The sequence below is a fragment of the Myxine glutinosa genome, chromosome 12 (assembly GCF_964187855.1).
Source record: "Myxine glutinosa chromosome 12, kmMyxGlut1.1, whole genome shotgun sequence".
NCBI lineage: Eukaryota > Metazoa > Chordata > Myxini > Myxiniformes > Myxinidae > Myxine > Myxine glutinosa.
Window position 1 is genome coordinate 107,931,350 of NC_136272.1, and position 12,019 is coordinate 107,943,368.

At 43.6% G+C, this 12,019-nt stretch overlaps 2 protein-coding genes across 2 annotated transcripts in view; one reads left to right on the forward strand and one right to left on the reverse strand.

The window, feature by feature from the left end:
* The window catches only part of MYCBP2 (MYC binding protein 2), a 381,848-nt gene that overhangs the window by 296,978 nt on the left and 72,851 nt on the right, over positions 1-12,019 (reverse strand). Inside the window, 5 exon segments of the mRNA XM_078766193.1 lie at positions 2,207-2,283; positions 5,732-5,870; positions 7,725-7,798; positions 9,092-9,194; positions 9,343-9,414. Coding sequence (XP_078622319.1) covers positions 2,207-2,283; positions 5,732-5,870; positions 7,725-7,798; positions 9,092-9,194; positions 9,343-9,414 — 465 coding nt within the window.
* The window catches only part of LOC144888382 (uncharacterized), a 146,851-nt gene that overhangs the window by 56,783 nt on the left and 78,049 nt on the right, over positions 1-12,019 (forward strand). The gene's annotated exons all lie outside the window — the stretch shown is intronic.

A 12,019-nucleotide genomic window follows, 5' to 3' on the forward strand; every position in this document is an offset into this window, starting at 1 on the left:
TTGAAACCGTTGATTTTTTTTTTACAATGGAGATTATTCAAAATAAAATTATTTTAAAAAGCCACACTACCGTAATGATGATTACACAATAACAGATAAAATACAATAAAAAGTTCAGATCTCATCTGAATAAACATTTTCTTGGCCTTTGGGAATTGTTTTTTTTAATTTTATTTATACAAAGTCTATACCTCAGACTAGTGGAGGCTAGTGGAGGAGCTAGAACATTGAATGGATCATGATGTAACATAACAAAAGGAAGAATAGAAAAATGGGAAAATACACCAATGGCAGGGTTGAGAGACACAATAGAAGGACACTTGGACAAATGAAGGATGTGGAGAATAATTGAGGAATAGAGGAGGATGGATACAGAAGCAAACTCTCAGCAAGGAAAAACTGGAAACTTGGAAGGAGGTAGGCTTGGGGTTGGTTAATGGGTAAAGAAAAAATCATGGTTTTGGATTGGGAGTGATCTGGTGTGGTGGAGAACAGTTGTCTTGAAGACCTGGAGGTATGAATGAGATCAAGGGTGGGGGGGGGGGGGCGGGGAGAAGTTGGTTCTACAGGTGGAAAAAAGGAGGAACAAATGAATGGAGGTGAACAGTGATTCTGCATTTTGGAAGATTTGCCAGAAGAGGGATGCTGGTGGACCAGAAGCATCCTGCAAAATGCTGGGAAGGAGGGGAGGGGGTAGGGAAAACAGAGGGTGCAAGAAAGGAGGCGGTAGAAAGGAGGCGGTAGAAAGGAGGCGGTAGAAAGGAGACTTCAGATTTGTCTGCAAGGCAAAAGTGATAGGCCCATAAACTCAATTTCATCGAGGGAGATTCCAATGATCTTGAAAGCCTTGGTTTCCACGGCATCAAGCTGAACAAGGTGTGATGCAGGGGAGCCAGCTCACAGGGGAGTCCAGTACTACATCAAGCTGCGGACGAAGGCCTTGTAGGTGGATAGGAGTTCAGGTAGGCCAAGGAAGGACTTTGTACGATTAAGGATGTATACCCAGTTACCCAGTCGGTGACTGGCTTTGAAGACCAGAAGCTTCAGAATGTGGTTTGGCCAAGAAAGACTATGGCTGATAGTGAGACTCAAACACGTTTGAATGACTGAACTTCGACAGAGTTGTTAAGAAATTAGATGGAGATGGGGGGGGGGGGGAGTGCCATACAGTCCTTTCATAGAAAGAGGGAGTGGGAGAGATTTGTCAGGATTGAAAGACATATTCAAAGTGTTTGACCAGCTCGTGATTCTTTGACCAGCTGCCTACCTGTCTCAAGTATGTGGGATGTCAAGGCAGAGCGTGAAGTCATCAGCAAATGGACAAAGAGGATTTTCCAAAGAGTCAGAGAGATAGTTGAAGATGAGGAATAAGCACACCGTCTTGGGGCACTCCAGCCTCGACAGGCAGATGAAATGCTAGGATTTCATCAAGCTACATGTTGGCTACAAGAGTAGAGGAAGCCAGAAACCAAGAGTGGAGTTGGCCATAGGCAGAGAGCTCGGAGAGCAAGGCAGGATGACAGACTGTATCTAAAGCTTGAGATATTTCTAGCATGTCTGACATTGAGGGCCTCCATCCGTTGTTGAGAGAGTAGAAGCAGCATGTCCAAGTTAGAGTGGCCTGGTCCAATTGAAATAATTCCCCCTTAAATGCAAATAACCTACGAACCATGAGTAGTGATGGTTTAAAAAGAAAAGAAAGAAGTTACAATGTTGTTAGTGATACTCAACATATGAAGAAAAACCACCGTTTAGAGGCCATTTTTCCCCGCAAAGCGGGGGTTGGCCTTTTCGGGGACCGTGGTAGTTGTTGTTTTTTGGTCCCCTTTTTGAAGCAATGTTTTACGGCCGGATGCCCTTCCTGACGCCAACCCTTTTTGCCGCCTTCAACGACAAACAGGGAATTACCAGTGAACTGGTACTCAATTAGCCGACCTCGGAAGGATGACAGGCTGAGTCAACCCCCCTGGCATTAATTCGGCGATCGACCGAGATTCGAACCCAGGATCCTAGGATCCTAAGCCGGCACCCTAGCCGCTAGCCCAACACCAGGGATTAACTCAACATATGAAGGACAAACCAAAAACCTAAACAAGGTAATGGAAGTGATCCAGGGTGAGCGATTTTCTCCACAGGAGCAAGGCTCATGGAAGAGTAAGATTTATGGGAATGACCAGACAGTTATAAATATGACAGTCGCACTTGCCTTCCCCGTGATGGTCCGCATCAGTGCAAACTCCCGGCCGGCTCCTAGCACTGCCAGCTCTTCATCAAAACCAGTACCTGCAGAGAACAAAATGCTAATCAAATCAACACCAATGGCAAAATAAATGCAAGCAAAACTAGAAAGAGCAGAGATTGCAGACCCTCACCAGGGTGTGTTTTCAGTGATTTTTAAGGCTTTTGTGTTAAAACAAATATGGTGGCCGAACCACATGACCAATGACATCATTATTTTTTTCTCCACCAATTTATTCCTAGATGACGCTCAAGAAATTTAATCTTGATTGGGGTACCTATGACATCATTATTCACATATTTTATTCCCCATGGAGAGTTCTTTACAATGAGCCATGCTTCAATTTTTTCTATGCCGCGCTTTCAGAGATATATAGGTGCAAAGTTTTTCGTTTTTCCAAGATGGCGCCCATACCACGTGACCTATGACGTCATAATTATCATAAAAAAATTATACAGGTGGAGTTCCAGCTATGGTGAAAATTTCCTACCAATCGGACCAACGGTTGCAGAGAAAATCATATTTATTCTGTGCGGACAAACAAACAAAACACAAACAAACGGACTTAAATGCAATACCCTCTCCTTAGGCGAGGGTAATAACTTGGCAAACGTTATCTCTACCCCACTCCCTCCCTCCCAAATCGCTGTGTTGGCAAATATTGATCGCCTCTCCTTTACCTACTGCTTCAATGTTCCCTTTCACTCATTTACACAAATAATAATTTCCTTGTAATAATGCCTCTGGGACACAAGGTTAGCTTTAATCTCACAAATAAATCAACATTGTCAGTTCCAAACAGCTATATACAGCCATCTATTATATCTAAGGCTAGACAGACAATAAATGTGCAATCCAAAGTATGAACACAGTGGTACAACTGCCATAAAAAATGAGTCAAAAAGAATTTCCAGCCAATTTATCGGCATAGGTTAAATCGATTCCGTGAAGACAAGCAGACCATGGAGCCACATGATGTAGCATGGCAGTGTCCCAAAGCTAGAAAACAGCCAGCACACAGCTGCAAGGAATTTCATCCACAGGAAACCATACAATGGATGCACAAGTGAATAACCATGCCTTCACGATGCGAGAGTAACAGTTTATGCCTCGGCCTAATCACTGGAGTTTCCAATAATTTTGAGAGGTTTAGATGCCACAGAATCCAGGGGAGGTGGATGTGATGCTGGGATTTCAGCCATTAAGGAAAAACAGTACTCCATTGAGTGAAGACAATGCTCTGAGTACTTGGTATTTAAGGAAACACATGGACCCGTGGAGAATGACGGGTCCACCCTTGTCTTCGGAGGCCAGCATTGCTGTATGGTCATTCAATAAAAGTTACGGCTTTAGGTGAGGGTGACACTGCACCTCTTCCCGTTGTTGACCGTGGAAATTTAAAGGTGGGTTAGTTTGACAATACTTCCAGAGCGACAGAGTGAGATCGAAATTTTCCAAGATTGAAATACATGTTCCATTTATCAGACCAACATCGAATCAATTGCAGATCAGCAGAGAGCGACGGAGCTGCTATTTGTCGACCGGTAGGAATGGGGTACGGCACGGCACAATGTCTGTAAAACAGAAGAGTGGATTTTCCAGAGCATCAATTCCTTAAAGAGGTACACGACATGACCAAAAGTATGTGGACACCCGAATATCGAACATCTCATTCGAAAATCATGGGCATAAATATGGAGTTGGTCCCCATTTGCTGCTATAACAGCCTTCATTCTTCTGGGAAGGCTTTCCACTAGATGTTGGAACATTGCTGCGGGGATTTGCTTCCATTCTGCCACAAAAGCATTAGTGAGGCGATTAGACCTGGCTCGCAGTCGACGTTCCAATTCATCCCAAAGGTGTTCGATGGGGTTGAGGTCAGGGCTCTGTGCAGGCCAGTCAAGTTCTTCCACACCGATCTCGGCAAACCATTTCTGTATGGACTTCGCTTTGTGCACGGGGGCATTGTCATGCTGAAACAAACAGGAAGGGGCCTTGTCCAAAATGTTGCCACAAAGTTGAAAGCGCACAATCGTCTCGAATGTCATTGTATGCTGTAGCTTTAGGATTTTCCTTCACTGGAACTAAGGGGCCCAGCCCAAACCATGAAAAACAGCCCCAGACCATTATTCCTCCTCCACCAAACTTTACAGTTGACACTATGCATTCGGACAGGTAGCATTCTAATGGCATCCGCCTAACCCAGACTCGTCCATTGGACTGCCAGATGGTGAAACGTGATTCATCACTCCAGAGAACGAGTTTCCACTGCTCCAAAGTCAAATGGCGGCGAGCTTTACACCACTCCAGCCGACGCATGGCATTGCGCATGGTGATCTGAAGCCATTCGTCCGTTGGACTGCCAAACGGTGAAACGTGATTCATCACTCCAGAGAACGCGTTTCCACTGCTCCAGAGTCCATTGGCGGCGAGCTTTACACCACTCCAGCCGACGCTTAACATTGCGCATGGTGATCTTAGGCTTGTGTGCGGCTGCTCGGCCATGAAAACCCATTTCATGAAGCTCCCGACGAACAGTTGTTGTGCTAACGTTGCTTCCAGAGGCAGTTTGGAACTCGGTAGTGAGTGTTGCAACCGAGGACAGACAATTTTTCCGCGCTATGCGCTTCGGCACTCGGCGGTCCCGTTCTGTGATCTTGTGTGGCCTATCACTTTGCGGCTGAGCTGTTGTTGCTCCTAGACGTTGCCACTTCACAATAACTGCACTTCCAGTTGACCGGGGCAGCTCTAGCAGGGCAGAAATTTGATGAACTGACTTGTTGGAAAGGTGCCATCATATGACGGTGCCACGTTGAAAGTCACTAAGCTCTTCAATACGGCCCATTCCACTGCCAATGTTTGTCTCTGGAGATTGAATGGCTGTGTGCTTGATTATATATACCTGCCAGCAATGGTGTGGCTGAAACAGCCAAATCCACTAATTAGATTAGAATGGGTGTTAATTTTAGATTAATTAATTAGAATGGGTGCCAGCATACCTTTGGTCATGTAGTGTATATTGAGAAAAGGAAGAGAATATAAAGGGATACGGGAGAAAAGGAAAGGTACGGGACTTCCAGAAGAGGAAAGAAAAAATAAATATCAAGTGCGGAGGAGATAGAAAGAGAGGAAGGTGCATCAAGGCCGGCAAGGGTCAAGATTCCCCTATTTTTGTATATGCAAAATGTGAACACCCTCATTTATGGAATAAATTTGGTAAGCATTCAAAGGTAAGTGCTAACCTGTAGTAAAACACACAGAGCAGTGTCCAAGTATGTAGTGAAATCAAAACAATGCAGTTTAGCAACTATATTTTAACACCGCATGTGATTGCTAGCCAATTACATGCGTACAACCAGCACCAGTAACCACGTAGTGGCGAAGAAAAAAAAAAAAAAAACACCTTTAGAGGCCATTTTTCGTAGTGGCGAAGGTGGGTTATAAATAAATGCCACAAGAAAAGACACAAATACAGCACAAGATGTAACTTACTAATGATGTGTAGATCCTTCTCCATATCAAGCAGAGAAAGCCCACATGCATGCAAACACTTCCTGGCCAGCTTGAGCTGCAATTCCTGCAGCAGCACGGGCTGAGGAGCCGCGCAGAATGTCCGTACCACAAATCCCTCCTGTGCACGGTATCAACAAAAAAATAAACCTCGTATCCACTTTCAAATTCAATCAAATTCAAATACGACTTCAATGAAAGGCAAATTGGGAACTAAAACAATGCGTAGTCTTTGTGTCCTATTGCAGATCTGCATTGCTCCACCTCCTCAGAGAGCATTTAACTTCAGAACGCACACAGCCAATGTTCATCCCTGATGAAGACCACTCGGAGGCTGAAATGGTGGACGTTGAGCCTTTATCTTTTCAGGAAAAAACCCCAAGTTGGTTGTGCTTTTCCATAATCTGCTGGTCCAGATCTTGCAGTTTTGATTAAAAAAGAAAAGAAAAAAACCTCGTTTGTAAATTGCTTTTACAACGCTGAAGGATCCTGGATGTTTTTAATAAATCAAAGTCAGCAAGAGATAAAAAGAGGCACAGTAAATCAAATAATTATACAATGTCAGTCTGGATATAAACTAATCTACGACAAATACAATTACCTTTGCAAAATTGAGAAAACACCTGCAGAGACAATGGGCATCATACTAAAATAAGCAATTTGGTGTCTGTATGTGTCTACATGTTTGTGGGCGATGCATTTGGTGGTGACTTATGCGATCTCTTCCAAACTTGCCAGGGTGATAAAGGCCACAAGACAAAGGTTGAAGCTACTTGGTCTCCCATCCCCTTCTCTCTCCCCCGCTGGTTCCCAAGGTAGGGCCAATGCACATTACGAGCAAGACGATTTGCCTTATTTTGGCTGTCGGTTAGCCGAAGGTGCTAGACATAGGTTAGCCTCGAAGGTGCTAGACATAGGTTAGCCTATGTTGCCTATGTTGCTTTTGGTCTAGACTCAACTGAAAATAATCCAGAGGAATTCTCATGTTTTATTGCCTTTTTTGACTTTGGGAAAACGGCATGTAAATGTGTATAGATATCAGCTTAAGCATCGTTACACACTGTTATCAGCATTTTTTTAAAGGCCGCTTACAATAACAAAAGTAACAAGCACACTGAGAATTGCTTTGCAATACATGTCCCCTAGCGCTCCCAATGAGTGTTCTTGTTCCAAGCACTCAGGAATTGTGATGTCTAACACGTGATATTTCCCAAGTGTAAAAAGGACATAACTCTGTGGGAAATTGATGAAACGTCCTGAAGTTCAATCTTGTTCTGTATCTTATCATAATAAAGCCATGTACCAAGTTTCATTTGAATATGTTAAAGGGTATGGGGAAAAATTCTGTTAAATCACAAGTGGGACGGACGGACAGACAGACACACATACAGAGAGATACTAGACTGAGAGCAAACCTATTATAGTCCCCTCCGGTGAAACCGGTAGGGGATTAATAACTAGAACAGCACTCGTAGAGCACATAGTATCCCCTCGCGCGTTCATTCTGAACAAAAATATAGTAGTAAGACGGTGCGGTGCAGTGAAGCCTAAATCTGTCAACCCGCGAGGCAGAGCGTCTCACTTTCAACCCGTCACCTACGGACTTCAGATAGTCAGATAGTCAGATATATGGGTTACGTTGTTCAACTCTAATCAGCGAAGCAAAGGGATGGGTGCTGGATGCCAGGATGATGTGCGCACTGCGCATCCATAGAGGCCAAGCCTAGGGCTAGACACACTGCTGTATTGACGTCCCACACGCAAGGCTGTAATGACGTCGCAGACACAATGTCATAATGATGTCCCAGTTACGGAGAAATCCGGTTACTTTACAAGAAACCTTAATTGACACAAGACAAAATAAAACTTTCACTGTCCGAAAAAGATAAAAACAAGATGGTCGGTAGGCAGCTCAGACCCAGTAAGACCGTGCAGAATGACAGAAGAGACACTAAGTGGAGGAACACGTGCTTACATCCTTGCAGGCAGCGATCTGATTCACAGTTTCTCCGTCGGCGAAGATCATACCATCTCCATCTACAATGGGGCCTGCATACATGGTTGTAAAAACGAAAAACAAAATGGTTCAGGCTATTTATTGGACTGCTCATGCAAGAATGCAAGAAGAAATTTGTTAACAGTATGCAGAAAAATGTAACCCATACATTAAATGTTTTACATCACTTACTGTAACTGGGGACTGGTCGGTTAGCTCAGAGACAACATACTCTCTTTTGAGCTGCCTCATCTGGGTTTGATTCCCAACCCGACGATAAACTGTCATCATGGCGGTTTAGTTTCCTGGTCTTTAATCTGAACGGGCTTTGGTAAGGTATTTTTGTGCCAACCCTCATCTAGATTTGTTGAAATACAGGTGCATGGCAAGACAAAAACCTTAATTATGCAAAATTTTGACTTGACCGTTGTATAATCCCAAATATGATTCTAATCCAAAGCGTTTCTCTGCACCCCTATAGGGCTGTTTGAAAGCACCTTTGTATCAAATTTAATCTCTTATCGACTCAAATACAAGGAAATGGCAAAGTAAAACACGTGGCTTTTTTATTTCTTGGAATTTGGAGGTTTGGCTCAAAAATGAAGGAATGGTGTTCGATGGTAATTTTTGGAAAAAGAACAAGGAGTAAATACTCGAGGTTCCCATCTCTTGGATGGTATGAGGAATAGATCTGTGCAATATGAAAGCTAAATCGTGGAACAGATCAATATGAAATCAACATGAAAGCTAATCAATATGAAAGCTAAAGGAATAGATCAAAACGGTTTTTCACATATCACGTACAAAAGCCAAGTTACCGAGCTGGTTTCCATGGCAACATAATTCAGCCAATCACAGCCGTCATTTAATCTAGTTGAGATAATGTCATGAAGAATAAATATTCGGCAGACTGAACAGTTTACGTTTTGTATCCCACGGATCTATACCCGGACATGAACCAAAATTGACCGGCTTGTTCTCGTCGCCGAACCAACTCGTACACCTAGTTTTGTCATTAGTCGTCTACAAATTTTTGAGATACCCTGCTATATGTCTGTTTTAGCCCTAAATCTCAATGGTGAAGCATCACTTCAAAAAAATTATCGGATCCAAATCCGGATCTGGATCTTCAACAAAATCTAATCATTTCGTCCTCGTCACATACCCAAACCTCTCCACAAAATTTCGTCCGTGCCCATCTTCAACTTTTTGAGATATGCTGTTCACAGGCAGACAGACAGACAAACAGACAGACAGGGGTGAAAACATAACCTCCGTCCACCTTAGGTGGCGTAGGTAACAGTGTGAAGGGAAACAAAGTTTCAGGGGTGAAGAAAGAATCCCACCTGGAAGCATTACAGTGCCATTTTGCTCAAGAGTTTCGGGGTCTATGCAAGTGGCAATACTTGCCGAATCACCTGTGTCCCCTGCCTGGTACAGCAGTTTTCCCTGTAATGGATGAAAGGGCATCAATTGTTTCTACACTTACATTATGTGGTGAGCCATACAAGCACACATCCCAACTTGGACAAAGGCAAAATACCATGGGAGGCACCAAGCCTCGCCGAATTAAATAAAAAATAAAATGAAAACCTACCTGAGCAAAACCTAGCCACGATTTCCTATCTCTCCAGCTGTGAATAGACAGGTTGCAGTTGTAAACATGACCCTGGTAGCAAACGCACACACATGCACATTGTGTGTGTATTACACATCAAACCAGCAAGGAGAGGTCCCTTAGTTCCTATAAACTTAAATTAACAAGCAACATAAAACACAGCCCTTCCGTTAACATCCAAATGAGTATCAAGTTTACGTGTGTGTGTGTGTGTATGTGTGTATGTGTGTATGTGTGTATGTGTGTATGTGTGTATGTGTGTATGTGTGTATGTGTGTATGTGTGTGTGTGTGTGTGTGTGTGTGTGTGTGTGTGTGTGTGTGTGTGTGTGTGTGTGTGTGTGTGTGTGTGTGTGTGTGTGTGTGTGTGTGTGTGTGTGTGTGTGTGTGTGTGTGTTAAATCCGAAAGACTACATCATGGCAGCATTTACTAACTAGAAAGGAACTCGGAGCGCATACCTCCGCCAGACTGAACAGTTTACGTTTTCGATTCCACTGATAGGCCAAATCTGCATCCGGACATGTACTAAAATCGAATCGACTTGTTTTTGTCACCTACACAAGTCATCCACCACGTTTTGTCCAAATCCGTCCACAACTTTTTGAGATATCCTGTTGTATATCATTTTTGGCCTGATCTCTCAATGGTGAAGAATCAATGAAAAAAGAAGATAGTATCCGGATCCGAATCTTCACCAATATCTATTCATTTTGTCCTTGTCACACACCCAACCTGTCCACCAAATTTCGGCCAAATCCGTCCACAACCTTTTGAGACATCCTGCCACCAGTCAGACGGGGGTGAAAACATAACATCCACCCACTTATGTAATTAAATGCTGAAATGATTTCAGTACATCTTAAACTACAACAACGTATTTAATCAAAAATAGTTGTAGGACATGTGACACCCACTAAACACAAGTTCAAAATGTATCCATCCTTTCCAGTGTATGGAAAAATATATGTATACATACATACTGTATTTGATAGAAATCGAGGCTTACAGAGGAGCTAAACGACAGATGGACAGAATGAAAGAGGGGCAGAAGGGAACAGGTGGATAGATAGACAGACAGACAAACAAAGACAAACAAACAAACAAATAAATACATAAGACACCAAACAAACACAATGAGAATTCATTTAGCAAAGATATGGCTTTAAGGGGTAAGTGATGGTAGAAAAGATCAGGAGTTATTGGAGAAACTAGGAGGTAAAGATGGAAAGCATTCTTAAGATTGGAAGGAAGAGAAATGAAGACAAACACATGGAGTCGGTTCCACAGAAAAGAGAAAGGTTGACTCTACTTTAGAGAAATTAATTTACGTGTTTTCAGCTAACCTGGATGGCTGACTACATTACCAGTTCATGGGTATTAATTATTATAGAAAACACCATGGCCAAGCTCCAAATTCCATCCTAACCGACAGAGAGGCCTTGTGGTGATACAAATCGCAATCTGAATTTGCTGACGACTCTACTCTCTGCCGCTCCATTCCTCATCCCTCAGATCGGCAGTCTGCAGCCTCCTCACTCTCTGCAGACCTGGACAAAATAACAGACTGGGCAAACAAATGGAACATGTCTTTCAATCCTGACAAATCTCACACTCTTACGATGTCTCTCCGAAAAGACCGACTGGACAACCCTCCCATCCACTTTCTGAATAATCCTCTCCAAGAAGTTCTGTCACTCAATCTTTTGAGTCTCACTATCTGCCATGATCTTTCCTGGGAAAACCACATTTCAAATCTGGCCTCCAAAGCCAGTCGCCGACTGGGCATCCTCCGTCGTGCGAAGTCCTTCCTTGGTACACCTGAGCTCCTCACCACTTACAAGGCTTTCATCCGCAGCTCTATGGAATACTGCTCTCCCCTCTGGTCTGGTGCTCCTGCCTCACACCTAGCTCGTCTTCACGCTGTTGAAACCAAAGCGTTCAGAATCATTGGAATCTCCCGCGATGAAGCTAACTCCAAGGGCCTTTCACTCACTCACCACAGGCAGGTTGGTGGTCTTTCCGTCTTCTACCGACTCCTCTCTGGCCTTGCCCCCCCCCCCCAGCTCTCTCTGGGCTCTGTCCCCCAAATATTCCTGCAGGTCGCACAAGATCTGCCTGCAACCCTCTTATGGTTAAACTGCCAAAATCAAGACTCTCTGCTCACCTTCACTCCTTCATTCCTCTTTTCTCCCGCCTCTGGAACAACCTCCCTCACTCTCTTCAATCCCACTCCACCCTCCAGGTCTTTAAAACAGCTGTTCACCACCATCTCTTATCCTCCACCATCCAAAACCTTGATCTTTTCTACCCCCGCCAATTTCGGTCCCCTTGTGTTTTATACCTCTCCCCCCCCCCCCACCACCCCCCCCTTCCCACGCCTCCTCCCCCCAAGCTCTCTCCCTCCCACACTTCTCCCTGCTCTCAAATGTTGTGGTTGTGTGCTTCCCCTTCTCTCCGCATCTTGTCTTCCGCTCCCTCTTTTTATATATTTTGTTTGTCTGGTTGATTTGTTTGTGAAATAAATGTTAGCTCTTTCACGAGCCTCGATTCAGTATACAAAAAAAAAAAAAAAAAAAAATGAAGAAGAAGATTATAGAAAACAGTTTTTATCATTGTCTTTGTAACATTCGTCGTTATTAATCTGTAAGCAGCAACA